This window comes from Vombatus ursinus, unplaced genomic scaffold, assembly GCF_900497805.2.
Source record: "Vombatus ursinus unplaced genomic scaffold, bare-nosed wombat genome assembly UNPS02014770.1, whole genome shotgun sequence".
NCBI lineage: Eukaryota > Metazoa > Chordata > Mammalia > Diprotodontia > Vombatidae > Vombatus > Vombatus ursinus.
The window spans coordinates 39,233,884-39,261,135 of NW_020954548.1; the positions used below are offsets into that span (position 1 = coordinate 39,233,884).

General features: G+C 44.3%; 1 protein-coding gene across 1 annotated transcript; it reads right to left on the reverse strand.

The window, feature by feature from the left end:
* Positions 1-25,423, reverse strand: MCRIP2 (MAPK regulated corepressor interacting protein 2). Its single transcript, XM_027862647.1, has 5 exons — positions 24,756-25,423; positions 24,301-24,400; positions 2,022-2,149; positions 1,317-1,418; positions 1-403 (listed from the first exon to the last, which is right to left on the reverse strand). Exons 1-5 carry the CDS (start codon positions 24,805-24,807, stop codon positions 333-335), a joined length of 453 nt encoding a protein of 150 aa, XP_027718448.1. The 5' UTR covers positions 24,808-25,423; the 3' UTR covers positions 1-332.
* Positions 25,424-27,252: the final 1,829 nt, after the last annotated feature.

The window sequence follows — 27,252 nt, forward strand, 5'->3', positions numbered from 1 at the left end:
GCAGGTTTAAATTCTTTATTGGCTTGGAGAGCTGTACCCCAGCTCTGCAAGGGCTTCCCACTGGGCTCAACTGGCAGGAGCAAAGTCAAGGTGGGAGGTGCCAAACAGGCCTCTGCTCCCCCTCCCATTACATGTAGCACCCAGGTAGCCTGGCCAGAGGCTACAGCAGTTCCAAATGTCCAAATGCTGGCACTTCTGGGATGGCAGGTGCCTGCCCCATCCCCCAGGCAAGGGGGCTGGCAGTGGTCCTCTTCTGTTGGTGTTGCCTGCTCTGGGTCAGCAGGTAGATGGCCCCTGACTATAGGCAACTCTCCTCTTCCCAATGCAGCTTTTTAGGAGCAATTGTTGATCCCAGCCAGAAACTGCTGGGCCCACCATTCGTCCAAGTCAATGGGTACAAAGTCTAAGGAGAGACAGAGGGAAAGTCTGACCTGGAGAATACACATCTGAGAACCAATACTCAGTCGAGCTTCCAGGCTCTTGAATTTCAGCCCAGCCTGGCTCCTGCCTCACTAAGGAGATCTTGAGTACATCTCTGCTTCTCTTTTATTCACTATGGTATAAAGATCTCAATTTAATATATAATATATATATATTAGCTATATGGCAAATCACTTCATTTCTCTGGGCCTCAGCTTCCTCATCCTTAAAATTTGGATAATGATTCCTTACAGGGTTCTGATGATGAAAGCCCCTTGTAAGCATGACAGAAATGGGTACTGCCATTATGACTATTCTGGGCAAGGTTTCACTTCCATTCAAATGAGGGGGACAAGACAAGACCTTTCCAATGAATAAATTACTCATCTTGAACTGAGACACATAACTAAGCATGACTAGAGGCCTCAAGCTGGAAAGAAAACAGGCAGAGCTGAAAAGAAATTGTACTTCAGGCATGTCCCTGACTAACAGGTACACGGTGTTGAGCAACACCCTGAAAAGGGCTTGAAGGGAGTTGGAATCTGCTGCCAAGTGAATTCCTGGGGCAGACAGTCCAGCCAAACTTTTGTCCTTTCCCAGCTCATTCTACCAGATGGGGATATAAGAGGCTCAGGTGGCCTGGCCTCTCATTCCTGCTTACAGCCATGGTCTACCCTGCCTGCTCAGGCTAAGGCCACAGCCACCAGTACCTCCCATATGGAGAAAGCTGGGTCACAGAGGACTCATAATTTGGGGCCTGATGATGGCACCTACAATCTCCTTGTGGCCTTGAGCTCCACCTAGACTATCTTGAAACCCAAGATTGGTTTTGTAACCATGGGGGCCAAGGTGGGGAAAGCCAGTGGTTAGGGAATACTGAGACAGAGGCCACTTACTTTGCAACCCGGGGTTAGGTGTCTTCTCCACATACTGCACAGGCCTGGGCCCACTTTCACCTGCCTGGCTCCCCACCAGCTGCTGTTCCACCTGCTGCCAAGCTGCAAGAAAGATAGAAACATGAGGGCTGGAGATGCCACCCAGTCAAGGAACACCCTCAACCTTTGCCCAATCCAACCAAGCATGGGTAGAGAAAGGGACGGAGCAGAATGACCCACCACTTTTCCCATGGAGGCTTGATTCCCTCACTGTATGAACATGACACGGTCCTTTAATATACCACCAGCAACAAAAAGCAACTCTGGGCTGCATCCACGTAGCACATGATTCATCTTAGCCTAGATTAGCCTTCCTTCTGCCTCCTAACATGATTCCTAATGTACATGTCTTTGTTAATAGAGCATATCATTGATCTGAGATAAACCCAGTGAAAAAATGTAAGTGCAGTAGAGGAAGGGGTAGCACATAGGTTGAGTAAACAGGGGTTGGCCCTGCCTTCTTTGTCCAAGCAAGTCATTTTCCCTCCCTCGGTCCCAGTTTTCTCTTCTGTGAAATGAAGGGGATGTTTTCTAAGGTCTCTTCTAGCTGTGATAGCCTATGTTTTATTTTCCCCTGCAGCTGTGACATTCTACGCCCATGAATGTGGATGCAACTCTCACCTTTCTATCTCTATAGGTCCCCAGAGATAGTCTGGGGTTTCTTACCTTCGTAGACAAAGCGGACATTCTCCTCGTGGGCAAGTGTATAACTCTCCTCTGTGGCCGTGATGGACTGAGTTGTGGCCAGTGGCCTCCTGCCATTCACTCTGTTGAACACAAGCTTTGGGGCCAGGCTGTTAGGGTAAGGGGAAAAATAGCTCCTTGGTCAGTACATTTAGTCCATGCTTACATATCACCCAAGTGACTAGAGCACCAGAAATCCCATCAAGGAATTAATGGAAAAGTGAATACAACAGAACTGGGTGATAATTACATACTGACTCTCTTGTTTTCCATCTAGGAGCATTTAATGAAATAGTTCTACCCAGAGGCTGACTATAATTGAATGACATTAGAGGGCCTCTGGTTGGGTTCCTCTGATGCTGGGTTCTATTCATCAAGAGCCTTGGCAAAGGATTCACTAGCCATTGCCACAGTCTGCTCCTCCTACACAAGAGAGCCCCTGGGGTACCTACAAATGGCCCCCACCGTCCTACTCTAGTTGGCCTAGCAGCCCCAGGATATAGACCCTAGCCAGAAATATCTTGGCCCATAGGGAGAGACATTACAAGGCAGAGATCAGGATCAGACAACATGCCCAGCTATGTGTTTGTGGTCACTGTTACTAATTTTTTTTAAAAGACTGAATCTCCCCATCTTGACCAGGCAGTAAGTGCAGGGGCCACTACTGATCAGCACAGAAAGAGCCTCGAACTGCTGTTTCCAACCTGGGCTGGTTTGCCCCTTCTTAAACAACCTGGTGGGGTGACTTCAGGGTCTCATCATAGTTGTATCAAACAGTGCAAACACAGGCTCAGCACAGCCCACTGCAGAGCCTTCTGAACTTAAAAAAGATCTGCCATCCTAACCCTCTTCAGCTAACAGGAAAGGGAATTGGCATTATAGAGTGTCCACTATGTGCCATGTACTTTTTATAAATATTATCTCATTTGATTCTCACAACAACCCTGCAAGGTAGGTACTGTTACTATCCTCATTTTACAAATGAGGAAACTGAGGCAAACAGAAATTAAGTGACTTGCCCAGGGTCACACAGGTAGTAAGTGTCTGAAGCTGAACTTGAATTCAGGTCTTCCAATCTCCTGGCCCAGCCCTCTCTCCACTGCACCATCAAGCTCCTCTAAGACAAACATGATGATACAAAGAAGCATGAAAGAAGGAAACACGTATTTATTAAAGCATTTACTATGTGGCAGGCTAAACACATTACAAATTTTATCTTGTTGATCCTCCCAGCAACCTTGGTTAAATTCAGGGATGTGCCACTGTGGCCAGCTCATGGGGTCAGGATTAAAGCTTACTCCAAACCAGAGTTGGAAGGGTTCTTTGTGATGATCTGGCCCAATCTTCTCACTTTATAGAAGACACTAAGACCCAGGAAGGTAAAATAATTAGCCCAAGGTCACCCAGGTAATAAGTAGCAGAACTGGAATTTGAACCTAGTTCCTCTTGATTTAAATCCAGTAATCAGTCCAAAGAATTCATGGGCTATTGCCAAACAATCTGCAACTCACACAGATGTGTAGCTTCTGGAGAATAGAATGGGTGAGGAACATCCCTAGTGGGCTACCTGGGAATGGGTACTGAGAATGATTAAGTACTAGTCCCAAGAAGAACCTAGGAATACAATACTTTAGGGTACAAAATATCCAGGCAGAACCCTGCTGATTCCCCTTTCCTGGATCCCCCCACCACTACCACCACCAGGGCTCCTAAATACTTAACAGTCGGTTGCCCACAAACCAAACAATCCTCAGCCTTGCTTAGCCTCTATAGTCTGGTTCTTGCCTACCACTGAAGCTTCATTTCCTATTATCTCTCAGCACTCTCTCTATTACAGTTGAATTGGTCCCTCTAGATGTTTCTTGTTCACAATGTTCTATTCTCCTGTTTCTGTGACTTGGCACAAGTCATCCCCCATGTCTTTTTTTTTTTTTTTTTGTTAAGGCTATTATGGCTAAATGACTTGCCTAGGGTCACACAGCTGGTAAGTAGCTGAGGCTGGATTTGAATTCAGGTCCTCTTGATTCCAGGGCTGGTGCTCTAGATACTGGGCCACCTAGCTGCCCCATCCCCTGTGTCTTGAATACACTCCCTCTTCACCTCTATCTCCTTCAAAATTTAGCTCTATCTACATGATATTTTTCCTAATCTCTTGCCTTCTCCCATCATTATCACTCTTACCCTCTTAAAACTGTTTTGTTGGGGGTCCTCATCAATTGGTAAATGGCTGAATGAATTATAGTACATGGGTGTAAAAGAGGAATACTATTGTGCTAGTCAGAGAAGCCTGAGAAGACTTGTTATGAACTGATGCAGAATGAAGTGAGCAGAACTAGGAGAATACTTTTTCTTATATCACAATATTGTTAAGACAATCAACTTTGGAAATCTCAGATACTCTGATCGACTCTGGTCAACCACAATTCCAGAGGACTGAAATGAAACTGGCTACCCACCTCCTAAGGTGACAGACTCAAAGCACAGATTGAAGTATCTTTTTTTTTTTTTTTTGACACAGCCAATGTAGAAATTTCTTTTGTTTGACTATTCATGTTTGTAACATGGGATGTTGGTTTTTTTTTTTTTTTTTACTGGGGAGGGAAAGTTAATTTTTGTTTGAAAAATTTTAATTAAAAAATAAAAATAAATTAATTTGTGTATGCTTTGCATTTATTTACATATATACTTTCAGTAAGGTGAATGAAAACCAAGCCTTAGCATGTTTTGCTGCCATGCCCTCCAGACCCATCCCTCCCTACCCCCTTAGCATTGCCGTCTGCCCTACAGAAGCCCCTTAAGAATCCCTTGATTTTGCTATCTGACCTTCCACTGTACCCTAAGACCTTTCTATCCACCCTGCAGCTGAACCCTTCTATATATGGTAAATTCTCCAACTGTAACATGAGCCCCCTGGGAGTAGGGACAATATCCATTTGGATCCCTATCACATTAATAAATGTTTAATTATTCATTCATTCATTCAGGAGGGATCCCCTTTCCCTCCAGTAAAACGCAAGCTCCTTAAGGACAGGGACTGGTTTTTCGGTTTTGTCTTTGTATCCTCAGAATCACAGATTTTGAGAGTTGGAAGTGACTTCAGCGGCCAGTTAGCTAGTCTAGTGCAAAGCGTAGGACAAAAAGAATCCCCACTGAGACCTCGCAGGACAAATAGTTCTCCAGTCTCTTCTTGGAAAACTCTAAGGAGGAGAAACCAAACACCTTCTGAAGCAGACCATTCTACCTTTGGACGGCTAACTTTTATTAGGAGATTTTTCTTGAAATCCAACCTCAATTCCCCTCTTCGTAACTTCTGTTTTTGTTTTGTTCTCTGGGACCCTCTCGCACACAACAGCCCTTCAGAAACTTGAAGACAACTACCGTATCTCCCCCTCAGTCTTCCCTTCTTCAAATTAAACGAGTGTGATTCCTTCACTAATCCTCACATGACATGGACTCAAGGCACTTCACCATTTTGGTTGCCTTCCTCCGCAATGCTGGAGCTTATCAAAGTCCTATTTAAATTAAGAAGCCCAGGGGCAGCTAGGTGGGGCAGTGGATAGAGCTCCAGCCTTGGAATCAGGAGGACCTGAGTTCAAATCCAAACTCACTAGACACTTACTAGCTGTGTGACCCTGGGCAAGTCACTTAACCCCATTGCCAAACAAACAAACAAAAATTAAATTAAGAAGCCCAGAACTGAAGTCTGGTGAGGGCAGGCTGTCACCTCTTCCTAGAAGTTAGGCCTCACTCAATGCAGCCCAAGATCTAATTGGGATTTTTTCAACTGGTACAACACACGGCTGACTCACATTGAGCTGACAGTCCACTAGAACTACACCCCACCCCCAGATCTTTTTCCGATGTCTAAACCGTGCCTCTCCCATCTTGTACTTAGGTACAAGGATTTCCTTGTGCATGTACCCAAGTGTAAGACTTTATTTACATTTATCACTGCTGAATTTCATCTCACTAAATTCATGCCAATTCTCCAGCCTGTCAAAAGCCTTTTAGAGCCTAGCCCTGCCATCCAGTGCATTAGTTATCCCTCTCAGCTTTGTGTCATCTGCAAATTCGCTAAGCTTGCCTGCCATCTAGGCCTTCTTTATCCAAGCTATTGATAAAAAATGTTAAAAAAGCATAGGGCTGGGCACTGATCCCTAGGGTATTCCTGGTGCCTAGCACAGTGCCTTGTCCATAGTAGGAGCTTGATAAATATTTGATCAATTTTTTGAGTGTCTGGCACAAGGGGTAGGGTGTGATATTTCTGTCTCCTGCCCAAGAAGACCTGAGTTCAGACACTTGCCATCTGTGTGACCCCAGGCAAGTCACTTAACCTCTGTTTGCCTCAGTTTTCTTACCTGTAAAATGAGAATAACAGCCACCTACCTTGCAGGGTTGTTGTGAAGATCAAATGAGACAATATTTGTAAAAAAGTGCTTAGCACAACTCCTGGCATGTAATAGGAGCTATATAAATGCTTATTTCCTCTCTCTCTCTCTCTCTCCCTCCCTCCCTCCCTCCCTCTCCTTTGCTCTGTCAAAAAGTGGGCTGACTCCCTTCACAGCCAGGGAAATCTGAGGTGCAGAGAGAATAAAGGTTTGGTCAGGCCCTTTGCCACCTCATGGAGGAACATGATACTGATAGGAGGGATTTGGCTCCAAGTTTCCCAAGGCCTGAGTCCAGGGCATACTCGACAACTTTCGCCCAGCCCTCAGCAACTGCCTGGATTATGTCAAATTCCTTACACTAGGTGGGAAATTAATCCTTTTCCCTCCCTCTCTCCCTCCCTCAACTGATGTCCAGCCTAGGAAGGGCTGGCTTTGTGACTGTAACTAGAAAAGAAAGATGAGGCAAGAAACCTATCAGACATGGTCTTGTTTAAGGACCCCCTGAAGCCCTGTATCTCACCCTGACCACCACCTTAGATTGCTGCCTCTCTCCAACCTCTCAATGACCAGAGATGTTGGCTGAGCCTCCTTTTTACCCTCCGAGGTCAATAGCAACCTTTTCCTGGGCTTCAAATTTCCCATCTGTTGATGTGTGCAAACTTCTCTGAGTGCCTCAGATGAAAGGGGCACTAAAAATAAAGAGGATTGTCTTGAGATCTGCATGTGTCCTGGCTAACATTCAAGCCTTAGTTGATGTGAACATCACCCAGTGCAGTAGGCCTTAAAAAAAGGTCTGGCTAATGTTAGAACTTGAAGAAGTCAACAGTAAGGGGTGGTGATGACCAGCACCAGAATCATTCAATGTTGGACCTGGAAGAGATCTTCAAGACCATTGGGAACAACTGCTCATTTTTTACAGATGAGAAAACTGAATCTCAGAGAAGGAAAAACCACTGACCTATGATCATATTGCTAATAAGTAACAGAGTCTGACTTCAAACTCATTTCTTCTGACTCCAGATCTGGTGTTCTTTCCACTATATCACATGCTCCAATTTAGTGAAGTTAAAGGCCAGCAATTATTAACACTAAAATATGAGGGAGCTAACTCTAAGTTCAATTAGGGGACAGAGTCACCGGTTTATTCTCTTTTTTGGCTCCCAGGTTTCTTTACCCTTTTGAAGGATGTTAATATTAGTCATTTAAATTTGGCATTGACTAGAGACAGCAATGTTGGGGGGCAAGGAGAGGGAATGGAAAGATCACCAGATTTGGAGAAAAGAAAACATGAGTTTAAATTCTGACTCTATTCATTTCTCAAATATATAAATTATAAAAATAAGAGCCGTTCCCCAACTGATAAATGGTCAAAGGATATGAACAGGCAGTTTTCAGAAGAAGAAATCAAAGCTATCTACAGTTAAATGAAAAAATGCTCTAAATCACTATTGATTAGAGAAATGCAAATTAAAATTCTGAGGTAGCACCTCACACCTATCAGATTGGCTAACATGACAGAAAAAGAAAATGACAAATGCTGGAGGAGATAATGAAAAATTGGGACACCAATGCACTTGGGAACTGGTTCAACTACTCTGGAGAACAATTTGGGGTTTTTTGGGGGTTTTTTGGGGCATTGGGCAATGGGGTTAAGTGACTTGCCCAAGGTCGTCACACAGCTAGTAAGTGTTAGGTGTCTGAGGCTAGATTTGAACTCAGGTCCTCCTGAATCCAGGGCCAGTGCTCTATCCACTGCACCACCTAGCTGCCCCTCTGGAGAACAATTTGGAACTATATCCAAAGGACTATAAAACTTTGACCCAGCAATACCACTGTATCCCCAAGAGAACAAAGAAAAAGGAAAAGGCTCTATAAGTGCAACAATATTTATAGCAGCTCTGTTTGTGGTGGAAAGAATTAGAAATTGAGGGGGTGTCCATCAATTAAGGAATGGTTGAACAAGTTACAGCATATGATTGTAATAGGATTCTATTGTGCTATAAGAAACGATGAGCAGGATGCTTTCAGAAAAACCTGGGAAGACTTACATGAACTGATGCAAAGTGAAGGAAGGAGAACATTGTACACAGTAATAAAAGTATTGCACAAGTGAATGACTTAGCTATTCTCAACAATACAATGATCCACAATAATTCCAAAGGACTCATGATGAAAACTGCTCTCCACCTCCAGAGAAAGAAATGATAAACTCTGAATGCAGATTGAAACACACTGGTTTTTTGCTTTCTTTATTTTTCTTGCTTTTTTCCCCCCCCAACACAGCCAATAAAGAAATGTTTTGCATGATTTCACATGTTAAAAACAAAACAAAACAAAACAAATTCTGGCTCTCCTCTTTACTACCCGTGTGGCCTTGGGTAAGTCACTTATGATTTATGGGCCTCAGTTCACTCATCTCTAAAATGAGAGTATTAGGCCAGATGATTTGTAAGATCCCTCCTAGCTCTAAAATCTATGATTTTATGATATGGGCTACATTGTTTAGCTGGACAGTGTATATACAAAAGTAGGTCCCCAAATACTCTGAGAACCCAGTCCCTCAGAATTGGCAGTTAGGTGGCACAACGGATAGAGCACTGGATCTAGAGTCAGAAAGACCTGAATTCAAATCCGGCCTCAGATGCTTATTTGCTGTATGACTCCAGGCAAGTCACTTAACCCTTGTTTGCCTCAGTTTCCTCAACTGTAAAATAGGTATAATAATAGCACCTACCTCCCCAGAGTTATTATGATCAAATGAGATAATAATTGTAAAGTATTTAGCATAGTACTTGGCACATAGATGTTTCTGTTGTTCAGTCGTGTCTGACTCTTTGTAACCCCATTTAGGGTTTTCTTGGCAGAAATACTGGAATGGTTTGCCATTTCCTTCTCCAACTCATTTTACAGATGAGGAAACTGAGGCAAACAGGGTTAACTGACTTGCCTAGGGTCACACAGCTAGTAAGCATCTGAGACCAGATTTGAACTCAGGAAGATGAGTCTCCCTAACTCCAGGCCCAGCACCCTATTGACTGTACCCACCTAACTTCCCATATAGATGTTAACTATTATCATCATCATCATCACTATTATTATTACACCTATCTCCCAACGTGGTTGTGAGAATCAAATGAGATAATGTTTGTAAGTGCTATGTAAATGTTAGCTATTATTATAGAAGAAAGAAGTGAAAGGGAAATTTTAGGTACTCCCAAGAGCATGGCACAGGACCCAGGAGCCCAAATTGCCAGATCAGGATGAGTTCGAACTTTCTGACCCTGTGACTGAAATGTCTATGAGATTTTTATCCTGTCACTCAAGGTAGTTTTGCTCTAGGAAGGCCTTGAAGGTTGGGCAAGGCTGACTGCTAATGGATGTCTTCATCTCTCCTCCCTTGACCTGGAACTGAAGCCAGAAAGTTAAATAAAAACTTTGCCACTGGCTCTGCTCTATGGGTAAAGGGCATGTGGTTATAGGCAACAGCTCCCTCCCCTGAGTACGCACACGCCATGAGGCCAGACCAAGATGGCCCAGCTGAGACTTAGACAACAGGGGAGAAAGTAGAAAGAACCAAACTGGGCTGTGCTAAATGAGGTATGGGTACCACAAAGGTACTCCCTAACCCCTAGGGAAGAGGATAGCAGAAGCTAACCATCTCCCACCCCCAGAATACACATGTTGCTTCTCTTCTCCAGTCAAGCTCAGGCCCCAAGGCCTCCACCTTGAGCCTCCTCCCCAGCTACCCTAGCCCCTTCTCTCTCCCCCCAGAGAATTCTTAAAGCAATGAGGGGTGGAGCCATTCAGTTTAGCCCTAATCCTATACTGTTTTGCAGACTCATAGGCTGTCAGAACTGGAAGGGGCCTTAAGAACGTTGTATTTCCATCTCCTAGTTATCCAGAAGCCAAAACTGAAGGCAGGGTGGGGGTGGGAAAGAACATGCCAAGGTTGCACAGCCACAAAGAGACCGCTCCGGCATCAGAATCCAAGTTTTCTGACTCATTCTTGGTGCTTAGTGTCTTCTAATATAATCATAACTGATTATAAACTCCCCAAGGACAGGGATCTTGCAACTAACAATAAGTCATATAATATAGCTCCAGAGTTAGGGGAGACCTTCCAGAAGTCACCCAGTGCAAACCTCTCACTTTACAGATAAGGAACTGAGGTCCAGAGAGGAGAAGTTAGTTGGTTAATAAGCATTTATTAAACCCTTACCATATGTCAGGCACTGTGCTAAAGCGCTGGGATTATAAATGTAAGCAAAAAGAATGCTGGTCCCTACCTTCAAGGAGCTTATATTCTAATGAGGAACTCAGTCCAGAAAAAAGACCTGAAAAGCAGGTGGGGAACGTGGCAGTTAGGGCTAATCTGGGATCCTTTCCCAAAAGGGAGGTACTGGGAACACAAGTATTGCATGGCAGGACAAGGATTTGAACCCAGATCCTGTAATTCTCAATCCAGCACTCTTTGCACTGCACTCGACTGTTTGTACAAATCGCATTCTCTACAACTGTGGGGTGTAAGTAGTGCGAACAATATTCTCATTTTACAGATGAGGAAACTACCGAGGCCCAAAGAGGTGAAAGAACTTCTTCAGGATCACAATGTGAGTATGTATCGGAAACAGGAGTCAAACCCACATCTCCTGTCCTACTCCAAACCTAGAGCTCTTCTCAGTATATCATAGTCTCTCTTTACCATCATCTTATCTTCTCTTATTAGTTGTATGACCCTGGGTAAGTCTTGACTGCTTGACTCAGTTTCCTCATCTGTAAAACGAGCCGGAGAAGAACATGGCAAACCACTCCAGTATCTTTGACGAGAAAAACCCAAACGGGGTCAGAAAGAGTCGGACACAACCGGAAAAAAAAAAACTGCTACTACATTTTAAACCCTTGGTTATTCTTGATTATCTAAACTTTTGAGTATTCAAGACTGAACAATAGAACAACAAAAATCTTCTCTCGTATCTCACTCACATGCCTAGTCCGGGGACCATGTCTACTCATCCCGATTTATATCTTGCCACTGGACCCACATAGCTACGGAGGAGAAAGTGAGGGTAGTGACATTGCACAGCCCTCCATCACTTAAATTTAATTCACTTGCAAGTCGTGGCATCACCTTTCTGATGTCATGGTCCCCTTCAAGAAGGAAGAACAAACAACAGTAGGCCTAGTCTAGACCTCACACAAAGAAGAGAAGAGCCTGTCTCTCACTTAAGGACAAAGAAGAGCCTAGAATTTAAAAAACAAAACAAAAATCTTGGAGCTCAAATGGACCATACGCACGATCTAGTGAGTCCAGGGCTGGGGAACCTGCAGTCTCAAGGCCACATGTGGCCCTCTAGGTCCTCAAGTGCAGCCCTCTGACTGAATCCAAACTTCACAGAACAAATCCCCTTAATAAAAGGATTTGTTCTGTAAAACCTGGACTCAGTCAAAAGGCCGTACCCGAGGACCTAGAAGGCCATAGGTTCCCCACCCCTGATTCTAGTCCGTCCCAAATCAGAAACCCAGAAACCTGAATGACCAGGTCTGTAGCAGAATGGAAAAAACAGTTGGCTTTCATTTTACTTTCCAGTCAGAATCTGGAATGCTAAGGAAATGCCCCTGCTCTCCTGCAGTGAAAGGAGGGAGGCTGAGGAGAGGTTTGGAATCATACAAACATACATAGTTCCAGTACAAGTTGGTCTGGATTCTACACAAAAGCTGACATGCAGAATGTTCAAACATCTTGCCTTCAAGGGAACAGTATAATACTGATAGGCCTGAGACTGAGGAATGGGGGGAGAGGAGGTACTCCCCAATTCAAAACCAGGTCAAAACTGCTGAGTCAGACTCCGTTGGAAAGAATTGCAGCTGGGCTAGAGGGGGGCTGCTTGCTGAAGGATGAATATCTGAGGAATGGATTGTCATGAAAGCCAAGATACCCCAGGCAGAAGACTCCCTGGTGTTGCCAACACTACCCCACTGGTCAGAGGCTTCTCCCCTGGAGACTCCGGGGGGCCTACTGACTTCTCTCCAACACCCCTCCTTCACAACATTTCTTTAACCTTCCATTCCTTTTGCCAGTCATTCCCAGCACAAAACCTTTAATGTAGAGAGAAATTCAAAAGGTGAAAATCACAGGGAGCTACACTTGGCATTTAACTCAGTTTGAAACTCACATCAGGCTCTTGGGGACATTATTATTCTATTTCATTACAAAGATGCCTGATTCCTTTGGATCTGATGCTTTTCTGGGCATACCCTGACCCACCCATGAACTCCACCTTCATGCTTCCACATTCCTGGAATTACTGACAGGACCTCTTTAACATGTGGATCTTTCCTAGGCCCTTTTTGTCTACCTAGACAAATTTCCCCTTTGGTGCCGACCACTCTACTCTAAGCCTTTCCTAAGCTGACTTACCTCTGCTTGGTTGATGTATTTCTAGTTGCTTCTGAAGCCTTCACTCCTATATCCAATCCTTCTATTGTCTAATGAGGTTTCTGTAAGATGTACCATTTTCTCTTCTATCATGCAGGTCCCTCATCTTGCCACCCCCTCACTCCCATAATGATTCCCACATCTGAGCCTGTCAAATAATCCTTACTCGGGAGCCATTACGTTATCATTACAGCCCTTTTTGCTTCGGTCAGACACGGACACAATCCAAACCATAATTATTGTGGTGCGGTTCACCAAAATGGAAGCCGTTGCCTGGGGGAGAAGCTAACTGAGGTTTCCTCTCAGCCAGCTGCCCCGCCAAGAGGACCTATAAACAAAGGGAGCCACTGTTTGGGGAAGGACGGGCCGTAGGCCTGAACTTCACGGTGGCCATGCACCCACAACTTCCCCTTTACTTGTATTAAAGGCGACCAAGCTTCCTTTGTCTTCGGTACGAAGCAGAGAACCGAACTCAGGCCTAGGCTCAACCTTGAGGGGCTCAGAAAAGCTACTGAGGCTCACCTTATGAAGATTCTCTCAAATTTACCTAAGATCTCTTAAATCAAGTAGGATCTCAAGTACTAAGAAGTACCTAATGTTAGTCCAATGCAGAGGTTTGTTAAAATACCAGGAGAGTCCTCGGTAAAACTCTAAAGGAAGACTGTATAACTAAATGTAAGCTAATATTATTAATCTCATGCCTGCTGGGGATGCTCCTATTTCTAGTATGGAGCAAGATAAAGAGTCCTCAGCTCCAGACTCAGCTCTAGCCCTCAGCGTACGTGTGACTTTGGCCTCAGTCTCCTTATCTGTAAAATAGGGACACCACCAGTGTTATTTACCAGAGAGGCAATGTTTGTATAGGGAATAGATCCCTGAACTTGAATTCAAAAGAGCTGGGCTTACTTAAAGCACACTGACTGTGATCAAAGAGCAAGTCTGTTAGCCCCTCAAAGCCTCAGTTTCCTCATTTTCAAAATGAGGACAATAATGCCTACCTTCCTCATGGTACCATTGTGGGGAATGTATCTTGTGAAGCTTAAAGAGGAATGTAAATGTAAATTATATAATATTAATGATTTCATTATAGTCCATGTCAGAGGAGCACAGGCCCTGGTAGATCCTACCAAGACAGGAAGATTCCTAGCTAACTTCAGAGGCTCATGACCAGGTTAGCTGAAGTGTAATTCTCCTTTTTTTCAGCCAGAGAACTCTCAAAAGTGGTCTTCTAATTCCCAGAGGGATTTACGTCAATGGGGTAAGTAACCACCCTGACAAACACTGATGCTTCAGATACTAAAGGCCAACATTCAAATCCTGCCTCAGAAACTCACCAGCTGTATGATGCTGGTGAAGTCGCTTAACTCCCATTTGCCTCAGCTTCCTCATCTGTAAAACGGAGACAATAACAGCACCTACCTCCCAGAGTGGTTGTACAGCTCAAATGACATAATCTATGTACAGGATTTTGTAAACTCTCTCTCTCCATAGATATATATATATAGTGTGTATATATGTGTGTATACATATATGTATGTGTACATATATATACATATATAATGCTAGCTATCATTATCACTACCTTCTCAGGTTTGTTATGAGAATAGCACCGGATAAATAAATCTAAGCTGTTATTATGAGCCCCCAGCCAAGAATATAATGAGCCTGTTTATCAAGTCCTTGAATGAGATTTCTCAGCGTGGTCCAGAATTCCCATGGGCCTGTGACCACACAGGTAGTATGTATATGAGCTGGAAATCCAAGACCTCTTAAGAATTCCTAGTTCTCTTCCAGCCTTAGCTCAGAGACCACCTCCTACCTGAGGCCTTCCACGATTTCCCCTATCGTTAGCATTCCAGCATCCGGCTCTCCTGAAATTACGTTGTATTTCCTTCATGTATACTTTGTATATGCTTTTCTGTGCACAAGCTGTTTCCCAAGACTCTTCCCCACCTCTAAGGTTCTAGGTTTCTTTCTTTCTTTCTTTGGTTAGGCAATGGGGTTAAGTGACTTGCCCAGGGTCACACAGCTAGTAAGTATTATGTGTCTGAGACCGGATTTAAACTCAGGTCCTCCCGAATCCAGGGCCAGTCCATCACATTAGAGGTAAGGAAGCCCAAGCAGTTATGAGATCATTAATCAATCAACAATCACCACTATGTAAGCACTTACCATGTGCTTTAGCACTGAGCTAATCTAATCACTGAGGATGCAAAGGCAAAAAGAACTCCCACACATATGCAGTGTTTCTAGAGTTTTCAAAACACCCTCTTCACAATACTCCTGTGAGGTAAGTAAGGCCTCTTATATCTTTTTCAGATGAAGAAACTAAGGTTCCCAGACATGGTTTCCCACAGCCAGCTAAGTGCTGAATTGAACTGAATTCTTTCCTCCTCTGATGTCACTGTCATGAGCTAGGAATCACCTGGTTGTCCCACAGAATTACTAATACTTCCTATACTCTGACGCGCATGACACTGTGAATTCAAAGGACCTACTGTAATGTTCACTGGTCAAAGCCACCAGGTTGAGAAGAACTTGGGTGAGCAAAAAGGAGGGCAAGCAGAGGACATATTTGGAGCTAACAACTAACACTTCTATAAGCTCTTTACATAGTTTATCTCAGGAGATCCTCACTTCTGTGACGTAGGTGCTAGTATGAGCCCTATTTTATTGCTGTTCAGTTACGCCCAACTCTCCGTGACCCCGTTTGGGGTTTTCTCGGCAGAGATATTGGAGTGGTTTGTCATTTCCTTCTCCGGCTCATTTTACCGATGAAGAAGTGACTTGCCCAGGGTCACACGGCTAGTGTCTAAACCCACATTTGAACTCAGATCTTCCTCACTCTAGGACCAGTGCTCTATCCACTTCACCACCTAGCTGCTCCACCCTACCCTTTTTTAAACAGATGAGGAAACTGAGACTGAGAAGATAAGGGCCTTGTCGAGGATCACACAATTAGTAAACATCTATGGTAAGATTTACTGATAGAGCTGATCCCCACCCCCACCCCCCCCCCCACAGCAGACTCTGGATGAGGTCCACAGATAACCAAAACACTTTTTTTTTTTTTCCAGAAAAGTCAAGGGTACAATTATTTGAATTACCTTCTAGACAAAGTGATTGGTAAGAAATGGTCTATATGATCTATCTATCCAGGGAAATGCTTTCTTCTAAGCAGGTGGAGAAGTGTTTCACTATACACCAGGTCTCAAAGTGGGGCTGGGTTTCCAGAGGGTGGAGACACAGGGCCTACCTCATTTGTAGGCTCAGAAGAAGCCTATAATGATAGGCTCAGCTGGAGTATTTGTCAAGTGCAGAGGCAAGCTCTAATGATCTGGGCATACGGGGAATTAGGACTACATCAATTATTTGCTATTTTCTCCAGGCTTGCTGACTGATTCATCAGAGCTCTGGAAAGCTTACCATTTCATCTATATACATTGACTTCACCCATCTTCCAACAATGTTGAAATTCCTCTTTAATCAAGCCTTACTTCCCAAAAATCACACCCCCAACCAGCAAACAGAGATCTCTTTGTCCTGTCATACTTACCACTTGTCATGGAAGAGGTACTATCATATAAAATTGTTATTATAAATTTAGTCCCATACCTCTGATCTCCTAAACCTAATAGTACCCTAAGTACTCAGAGGTATCTGCCTCATAATCTAACTCAAATATAAAGTGAGAGCCTGTGCCTGGAAAGCATTTTAAAGCCCTGTGTAACTGTGAGCTAATATTAATCTCGTTGCTTTTAGGGCTACACACACACACACACACACACACACACACACACACACACACACACCTTTTTGTCTCCCTAAAGAGAACACACAAGTTAAAATTCCTTAGATTCCTTCTAATTTTAAAAGTCCCAACCATGTAATTCCTGGGGCCCTGGTAACACATCATACCCTTCACTTAAAACAAACAAACAAACAAACAAAACCCAGCCCTTGATTAATCAAGGACACTTCAGTTAAATACCAAAAAAGGCTACCAAGAGACCATAAGACATCCACCCCCTAAAGATTTCTCCCTATGTCTGGGAGAATTTAGGTGTCTTAATCAAATGACCAGTTCCAGGTACATATGGATAGGAAGGCTCTTTCCACTTCATGTCACTCTACAACTTTACGAAATCAGAATTTGGATTATGTCTTCCTCTATACTTGAATTGTTCATTCATTAATTTATTCAACAAGCAGTTATTAAGGGCCTACTATGTCAAAGAACTGTATTAAGTGCTGCGAAAAGACATTGTCCCTTTCCTCGTGGAGCTTATACTCTGGGGGTGGGGTGGGGATGAGATGTAGACACAAACTAAGTGCTATCTGAGGTCCGAGGAAAAGGGGTTGCCACTGATGGGGATGGAATCAGGAAAGTTATCAAGGAGGAGATGGCATCTGAGTTAGGTTGATTGATTTACTCAATCAAGTCACCTCATTTAAAGGAAGTGAAAAGATAGCTTAAGGAGATGAGAATAAGGAATAAGTCTCAACCTATCAATCAATCACAGACTTTAGACTAAGGGCTAAAAAAGTACTTAGAACTGGAGTCATGTTGCAAAGAAGAGTACTTGGATAGGCTGAGGAAATTTGGTCCTGCTGGAGGGGTCATCTATAAATTATCAAGCTATTTGAGAACCAAGGTCATTCCAGAAATTGGGGCAAGTGCAGCATTCCAGCTAAATCCTCCTCAAAGGAATCAGGAACTGGGGAGTAGGGGGAGAAAGGGGGCAGGAAGAGGAGGAAAGGGAAAGACTTAGTCAAAAGCCTATCAGAGAAAGACTAGACTAAGGGGAGACCTTTCTCACCTCATTAAGGTATCATTACTGATGGGATAACTTGATTGGGTAATAAAGCCTTTTATAGAAAGGATAGGAATTCGATAGAAGGATGAAGCAGATAGTCTAAGCACAAAAAATAGTGTGAGCAAAAGCACAATGGTGGAGAGTACAGGCTATGTGGTGGGGAAGGTGAAGGGGAGGGAGGGAGACAGGACAGAGTCCAGTTAAGAAACAGAAGCCTGCCTACATGGGAGTCTCAGCCACATGGTGCTTGGGTAGAGAGAACTGTGGGACTGGAGAAGTCCTTCATCAGCCCTTCATCAAACCCCATAGAGAAATTTTCCACATCACACTGTCCTATAAATGATAAATATGATGAATACTGAGAAGCATGGGAAGACTTACATGAACCGATACAAAAATGTGGAAATCAGCAATCGATAAAGTGCACAATGACTACAAAAACATAAACGGAAAAACAAAACAACTGAAACTGAATGCTGTGGAATTATGATGACCAAGCTTGGCTCCAACAGGGAAAGGTGGAAATAAACATTTTTTATAGCATCTACTAAGTGCTAGACACTGTGTTAAGCACTTTTTACAAATGTTATCTCCTTTGATCCTCACACCAATCCTGTGATAATAGCTAACATTTACATAATGCATATAACACATATATTAGTGCTAACATTTAGAGGCACCTTGCTAAAGGCTTTACAATTATGTCATTTGATCCTCACAACAACCCTGCAAGGTAGGTGTTCTTAGTATACCCATATTACAGCCGAGGAAACTGAGGCAAACAGGGGTTATATGATTTGCCCAGGATCACACAGGAGTAAATGTCTGAGGTTGGATTTGAATTCAGGTGCTCCTGATTCTAGGACCAGGGTTCTACCTCCAAAGAAATACAAGAGATGGGGAACTATGGGTATATAACACTGCAGATAATGCCAGACTTTTTTGAAATCTCTGTTAGTCTTGCTGAACAGTTTTCCCCTTCTTTTTATTTTTTGTCATAAAGAGATGACTCTCTAGGAAGCAGTAGGGTTAGGATTGCACCGGGAAATATAGATGATATAAAAAAAAACAGATAGCAAAACAATATATAGTAAAAAAAAAAAAAAACAAAACAAGAAAAAAAGTGTTTTAGGTGTCAAGCAGGACAGGCCTCATAGTGTTCCCTCAGTTGATGTGACTTGGCTAAACTTCCCACTAATCATGTCTTAGTACCCTACACCTTCTCTTCCCCAACCTCCCTCTCTATGGTACCAGATCCCTGTTGTCCCCCAAAGTGGAAGGTAATACCCCAGAAATATCCCAAGCAGAAATGGCACAAGTACTCACAGCCCAAACTCTTGGTAAGATTGTTCTTATTCCTAATAGACTCCCCCAGATCCCAGAAAGCTGCAGCCCTTTTGACCCACTATTAGGAAGAAAAAACTGGGAAGGCAGGAAAGAAATGGACCAAGTCCAATTTGATCTAGAGGTTTTCTTATTTATGTTATGACTTTAATTGGATTACTCCACTCTTTTCTCCACCACTCTATGGTTGTCATAAATCCTGGCCTTACCTGGCCTGTCTCCTCCCTCCCCCTTACCTACAGATAGACAGCTTAAGTCTAGGTGTGTTAGATATAAAAATTTTGTAATATAAATATAAAGCCTTTGTAATTGGGCAGCTGGGTGGTATAGCCAGCCCTGGAGGCACAGGAACCTTAGTTATCTCAGACATTTACCAGCTGTGTGACCCTGGGCAATTCACTTAACCCTGCTTGCCTCAGTTTGCTTATCTATGAAATGAGCTAGAGTAGGAAATGGCAAACTACTCTAGTAGCTTTGCCAAGAAAACCCCAGATGGGGTCACAGAAGAGTTAGATAGAAATATACAACAACAATATCTTGGTAACCTTGAGCATTATAGCTATCTACCTTCTTTTTATTGGTTCTATCTGAATTATCTAGTGAAGTTGTATGTTTAAGTCAGTCAGTCAACATTTATTAAGCACCTACAGTGTTCCAGGGACTATGCTAAAAAGTAGAGGTACAAACAAAGGTAAAAGTAGACCCTGCCCTCACGAAGGTTACAGTCTAAGTAGGGAGACGTGACTATGTGCAAATAAGAAATATACAGGACAAAACTGAGATCATCTTTGGGGAAGGCACTTTCATTAAGGAACAGCAGGAAGGCCAGTATCACTGAATTTCAGCATATAGGGAATATAAAGTATAAGAAAACTGGAAAGGTAGGAGGGAGTCAGGTTATGAAGGGCTTTGAACGTCAAACAGAGGATTTTATATTTGATCCTGAAGGAGATAGGGAGCTACTGAAGTCTATCGAATAGGGGGTGGGTGACACAGTCAGATCTGAGCCTTAGGAAGATCAGTGTGATGACCAAGTAGAGGCAAGACACCAACCAGAAGGCTACTGCAATAGTGGAGGTGGGAATTGATGAGGGTGTTGACTAAATTGGGCACGGTGTCAGAGAAGGGAGCACAGAGGAGAAATGTCAGGAGGTAACGCTTGTTAACAGACTGGATATGGGAGGTGAGAGAGTGAGGAGTTGAGGATGACACCAACGTCGTGAGCCTGCCTGACTGGGAGATTTGAGAGTAACAGGAAAATTAGGAAAAGAGAAGATTTAGGGAGGAAAGATAAATGAATTTGGTTTTGGACATGTTGAGTTGCATTTTTTAAATGCAATTTTGCCTCAGTTCATCTGTTCATTTTTCCCCTTACCTAGGACAGAAAATTAGGGGAAATCTGAGTACTCCAATAGATCACAGAAAAACCAATGTAGGCAATCCCAGGAGATCTGGGATATAGACCTACTAAGATATAAGATATAAGAATGGCAGCTAGGCTGATAGAGTCAGGAGGACTCTATTCTATTTGAGTTCAAATCTAGTCTCACTTACAGCTATACGACTCTGGGCAAGTCATTTAACCCTGTTTGCCTCAGTTTCCTCATCTGTAAAATGAGCCGGAGAAGGAAATGGCCAACCACTCCAGTGTCTTTGCCAAGAAAACTCCAAATGGCACCATGGAGGGTGAGACACAACTGAAACAACTCAGCAAGAAGATATGAGAAATCTTTCACAGAGAGAAGTCTGGAGTCCAGTGAGTATTGCCTTCTTTCTGCTTTAAGTATGGGGAATACATAGAAATACCTCAAGTGGAAAGAAGGCAACACACACTGTGCTCCAGCTCTCTCTGTGAAAAGTCTTCTTAGATCTTACTAAACCCATATCCAAAATCTACTGAGATGTAGCTTGGTACAGTGGAAATAGGACTGATTATGGACTCAGAGGCTCCTGGCTTCCTGAGTGACAGCAGGCAAGTTATTTCACCCCTCTCTGGGCCTCTCCATTCTCTCATCTTGTAGGAAGAGGGAATTAGGGGGCAGCTAGGTGGCACAGTGGATAGACCACCGACCCTGGAGTCAGGAGGACCTGAGTTCAAATCTAACCTCAGACACATAACATGCACTAGCTGTGTGACCCTGGGCAAGCCACTTAACCCCATTGCCTAGCCAAAAAAAAAAAAAAAGAGAGAGAGAGAGAGAGAAAAAATAGATGTAAAGAGGGAATTAGACCATGTGACCTCTACCATCTTGTCCAGTTCTATGATAGTCTGAGTCAGGAAGTCCTGGGTTCAAGTATTGCCTCTGACACAGTCGGGGTGAGACTTGGCAAATCTATGAATCTTAACACCTCTTAGCGCACAAAGCAACTCAGTGAGACCCTCAGTGACAAAACAGTCACTGATGTACTTTAGTACCGACAGCTTCCTCCTCCAAAGAGGTCAAACACATGCACAAGGTCCACAACACTCCTGAGTTCCTGAAGGCCCTTAAAATGTAGTTCCTATCTAATTTTAATGCACTGATGTATTAATAAAAAATACTTAAATGTATGGTTTTCTAAGTCAATATCCAGTCCACAAGGATCCTCATGCATGGTTTAGTGGCCATTTCTATTTGAGTTTGACTGGCCCATACCAATGAAATAGATTCCAAAAACAACCAAAAAAGCACTACGGTTTACAAAACAATTGACATCCATTACTGCATCCACAATAACCCTAAAGAGCAAGCAGAGCATGGAGTACTATTCTCAATTTATAGATAAAGTGAGGCATAGAGAGTTTAAATAAATTACCTAGGCCAAATCCTAATTAGTGATCCTTCCTTGGTGCCTCAGTTTTTCATCTGTGCAAATGGGGAAGAGGATGTCAAGATGAGGGCATTGCCAAGATCAAGTTCTGGATCTTTCCTAGTCCCAAAAGCCCAAGACCCCACTGGTTCCAACCATTTATTATTCCAGTTTTGAAGAAAAGTACCAAGAAGTATCCCCTTTCTCCTGAAGAAGAGTTGACCAAAAAAAAAAAATTAACTAAGAACCCTTTCAATTTAAGAATGTACCAAATCCCAGGTGGCAACTGGCAAATGCTAAAGGAGGGTAGAAAGAAGAAAGAGTGAAGACAGAGCAACTGTGGCCACCCCTGAAACTGGTCCACTGGCCACATCATCTCAGTATCAAACAGCTCCCTCTCCTCACCTCCACCTCTTGGAATCCCCTAGCTTCCTTCTTCAAGGCACATTTCAGGTGCAGTCTCTTACACAAACCATACATAAGGATCCCTGTGGTCTGTACATTCACTTAGAAAACCACACATGTTTATATATTTTTTTCTCTTCCCTTTTCTTGGTCATCCCCCCCAAGTTGTGCTCACTCCCTCAAATTACTTTATATTGAGTTAACTGTATACATATTGCAACCTCCAGTAGAATGAATATGAAGGCATTGTTTTGTTTCAGTCACTGCATCCCCAGCACCTTGCACAGGGTTATACTTACAGGAGTCAGTTAATCAATGTTTGTTGAATTTATGAATTGCTCAAGGACACACAGTCACCCAAGTGACACCATAGGACTCTCTTCTGCTTGCTTTATGGAAGATATACTACCCAGTACTAGCTCTAGTTTTCCAATGCCTCTTTGCAAAACTTGGCATAGGGGCAGCTAGGTGGCGTAGCGGATAGAGCACCAGCCCTGGAGTCAGTAGGACCTAGGTTCAAATCCGGTCTCAGATACTTGACACGTACTAGCTGGTACGTGTGACCCTGGGCAAGTCACTTAACCCCAATTGCCTCACCCCCCCCAAAAAATAACTTGGCATAGGGCAAAATGTTTGGTAGGTATAGAGATAGAGGAGAGGGGAAGTTTTATAGCTCCTATGATGCCTGACATTTCTAAAGATGCTCCTTGCTCTAAGCCTACCTAGAGTGCATATGGGGTGAAGGGAGAGTGGGCCCTTACGCATGTTCTAAATGAAAGGGCTACACAAATGTTGATGGGCAACATGGTACAAAGGAACAAGTTAGAGTCAGGAGAGCTAGGCTAAAGTCCTGGTTCTGACCCTTAAAAGCCCGTACCTTCTTAGGCAGCAAGGTAGCTAAGTGGTAGCTCAAACACTACCTGTGTGATCCTGGCCAATTTATTTTTGTAAAATGGGGATCATAATAGCACTTACCTCACAAGGTTGTTGTGAAAATCAAATTCCTGACACTTAATAAATGCCCACTCACTCAGTCCCCCTCCCCCAAGACATTTCACTCCTCTGTATCCACAATTCCTGGTATATAGTAGAGGCTTAATAAATGTTTGTTGAACGAATGAATCAATATATTTCACAGAATGTTAGAGTTGGAAAGGACACTAAAGGTTAGCTATTATAAACCTTTCATTAAACAGATATGGAAAATGAGGCCCAAAGGGGCAGGAGTTGCCCAAGGTCATAAATTCTGTAAATAAAAGTGTCAGAATTTGAATCCAGGTCCTTGGACTTTTAAGTTCCATACTCTTTGCACTGTACCCCACTTAGCTTCCTAGAGTGTTACCGAGAAAAGTGCTTAAAGCTGAAGTCTGTGATCTAGCATTTCCCGAATCTGCAGCTTTTGACATGATCAAGCCAAGTCATTCAGTCCTACTGGTCTGGAAAGCAGAGGATTGGGGCCTGCCTCCCCAAACTCAGCCTGAATGGGCCTTGGAGCACCTCAGCTTCAGAGGCCCTGAGGAAATTCTCGAAGCAGCAGGAAGCAGCTGCCGGCCCCACCTCCGGCACCCAGGACGTGTTCCACCCCCCAGCGCAGCTGGCAGCCCCGGCCAAGGCAATCTCGTGCCGGCCTGGCCCAGCTGAGTCTGGGGCCCGGAGGGGGGAGGTGTGAATCTGCTATGGGGCAGGGGGAAGATCGGGGTACGGGGTGGAGGTGTAGGCGTCCAGGGGGGGTCTAGGGAAGACGGAGAAGTGGGAGGCGGGGAAGGATCACTCGGGAGTCCGCCCTCCAGAGAAAAGGACATTGCTCCTGTGAGCAGGCGGGCAAAGCGGAGACTATCCGAATTCCCCCTCCCCCCAGCCATGTGGCAATGACACTCCCCAGTAACCTTTCCACAAGGTCACCCCTCCTCCCCCAAGCTACCATGCCTAGCACCGGGAGCTGCTAGGGAGGGGAGGGGGACGGGGGAGCAGAGAAGAGGCAGGGTCTGGGTTAGATATCTTGGCCCCCAGGGGCATGGGGGCCCCCAAAGCCCGGGCGAAGGGGCTGCAGGTCTGCCGCCGGAGTGCGGCGGCTGCCTCACCTTGACAGAGGCCAGGGGCCCGGCGGCTGCTGCGGCTGCTGCGCTGACCGCCGACATTTCAGGTTGTCTCCCAGCTTGCTTTCCAGTTGCTGCGTGGGACCTGCAGGGACGAGGACTCCGCGTCACCGCCAGCCCAGAGGGAGCGGGCCGAGCTGGCACGGTCCCTGGCGCTGCCGGCCCGGGGGAAGGGGCTGTGGGGGCACAGGCCGGGGAGCCCCGGCAGCCGGTGGGGGCTCGGGAGACTGCAGGCTCTAGCGGAGGAATCGTTGTACGCCTCACTCTCAGTGGGGAGTGACAGCGCGTCGAGCCGCTCTGAAAAACCCCCAATGGTCTCTTTAAGAAGGAAAAAAAAACACCCTAAACCACGAGGGTTTGCGACTCCATGTGCAAGGTGGGGGCGAGAGAGGAGGGGGTGATGTGCCCCCGGAGCCCTCTCCCGGCTCCTCCTTCCTCACCTGTCCTCCGCTGCGTGGCTAACTTGCTGGGTCCCTTGGTGATCGTGTACATTCTGCGCTCGCCGCGGCTCTCCGGGGAGGCAGGACGTGGTCAGGGGGTCCCAGCTTGGAGAAGAGGTGGCAACGCAAAAGTGGGGGGCGGGGGGCACCTTCTGATCTCGGCCGCGACCCCTCGGGACCACCCAGCCCAGCACAGTCTGACCAGTCCCTGTCAGGTGGCTGCCAAACTCTCACGGTCTACCTTCAGCTGTAACTTCGCTCTGCGGCTGGGAGACTGCGATTCCCCTTTAATGCTGGAGGAGAGTAAGAGAAGGACTGAGGCATGCTGACTACACGCCCCCAAGCCTCTTAAAGGGACCGACAACCCCTTCGGGAGAGCAGCCTCTGGTGCTAAGGGCAGCTGCAGAAAACTTGGTTTGTTCAAGCTCATGGGAAGGCAGTCCAACAAGGAAAGGAAATAGGCGTGGAGGACTTTTTCGCCTGGATTCCCTGCACGGTCATAAGATTAAATGTCCGGACTTCGAGTACCCTTAAATCATAATGCTAATGTAACTTTTTGGAGGGAAGTTTTCTTGGCACCTTTGCAAAAATAGCCCAAGGCTCTTCGGTCACAAGACTCCTAGTGTGGTTGTTTGCTCATTATATACGGCTGAAAAAGACAGAAAGACGGAAGATAGGTATTGGTGGGGATGGGGGGCGTGCTAAACATTTAGCCGGCGGGGGGGGAGGAATATGCCCGAAACTCTTAAGTTCAATCTGCATTTTTCACATTTTCTCCATCATTTTCTCAAGTTTAGACAATCAACAGAAGAATAAATCAATCCCTGATTTGTAGCGTCTGCGTTTTCCAAGGTATTAATGCTCGCACTGAAATTTAACAATCGGTTCTAAGGAGCTGGTACCAGCTGGCTCCAGCACACCTCTGAATATATCTAAATTAAACACTTTACGGATTTTAGAGGTAGAAAATAAAGATAAAGTGCACCTTCAGAGAGAGAGAGAGAGAGAGAGAGAGAGAGAGAGAAATCTCACCAACTTGATAAGAACTCCTAAGGAGGAAATTTCACTAGTTGATAAATAGAATCTAAATTGCAGAGAAGGTGCGGATCTGCATTGCTAGAAGGCTTTTCCTCAGAGGGAGTTCCCTATGCCAATTAAAGCATAGTTCTGAGCTGGCTTTCCCTAGTCACTCTGCTCGATTCTAGTTCTCATCCAAATGTCAGATGCTTTGGGAATGCAAATATTTTAATCTTAGCTAAAGCTAGCCGCAAGGAGGAAGGCAGTTCTACCAAAAATAAATGTTGCAGAATCCCAGGGTTGGAAGGGACTTGGGAGACCATCTATTCCAACCCACAAGCCTCGAAACGGAAGAACACCTGACAAGTGGTCGGTTACCCAGCCCTTGCTCACCAGCCACTACCTTTTCGGGGGAACTCTAATCTGCCCCTCCGCTTGAAGCATACTATTTTAACTTTTTTTGGTTTTCTTTCTCGTGGCTTCCCCCTTTGTTCTGATTTTTCTTTCGCAACGTGACTAATGTGGAAATGTTTAATATGATTGTAAATGTATAACCTCTATCAGATTGCTTGCAGTCTTGGGGGAGGGAGAAAAAAAATTTGGAACTCAAAATCTTATAAAAGTGAATGTGGAAAACTTTCTTTACAGGTAATTGGGGAAAAAATAAAATATTAAGTGGGGAAGGGAAATCTGCCTCTCTGTAACTTCCATCTCTTAGGAGCGCCTGCTTCTGTGTTCTAGGTTCAGTGAGAACAATTCTGATCCCTCTTCCTTGATAACCCTTCAAATACTTGAAGACAGTTAAGATGCCCCTCCTAACGATTCTCTCGACTAAACATGCCCAGTTCCTTCTACTTAATTTCTTACAGATAGTTTCAATGAGATTCACCTCTAGGTGGCCCTCCTCCAGCTTATCAACATTTTTTCCTAAAACGTGTGCCCAGAATTGAACACAATGATCCCTGGGTGGTGTAATTGGGAGGAGTAGAGCTAATTCTTGACATGATGCCTCTCAATGCATCCTAAAATCTCAGGGGACTATTTGACAGCTATATCACACTGATGACTCATAGTTCTCAAAATCTACAACTTTTTTTTTTTTTGCTTTTTGGTGAGACAATTGGGGTTAAGTGACTTATCCAGGGACACACAACTTGTGTCAACTGTCTGAGACTGAATTTGAACTCAAGTCCTCCTGACTCCAAGGCCAGAGCTCTATCCACTGTGCCACCTAGCTGCTCCAATCCTCAGCTCTTTTTAAAAAATATATTATTTTTCCAAATTACATATGAGGACAATTTTTAAGTTTATTAAAAAAAATTTTAGTTTCAAATTTTGTCCCTCACTCAGCTCTTTTATAGATTAATTGCTATCTAGTCATGCCCCCATCTTCATTTTGTCATTGTGAAGTTTATTTTTTGAACCCAAGAATAAAACTTTAAATTTATCCCTATAAAATGCTATTATCGTAGATTTAGGC

Excerpts from the sequence above, each read along its gene's own strand:
- MCRIP2 (XM_027862647.1), bottom strand. The coding sequence starts at position 24,807 with ATGTACACGATCACCAAGGGACCCAGCAAGTTAGCCACGCAGCGGAGG. Across the intron at positions 24,401-24,755 it reads AGCCACGCAGCGGAGGACAG|GTCCCACGCAGCAACTGGAA; the intron begins GTGAGGAAGGAG and ends TCGTCCCTGCAG. Across the intron at positions 404-1,316 it reads ACCTAACCCCGGGTTGCAAA|ACTTTGTACCCATTGACTTG; the intron begins GTAAGTGGCCTC and ends GTCTCTCCTTAG.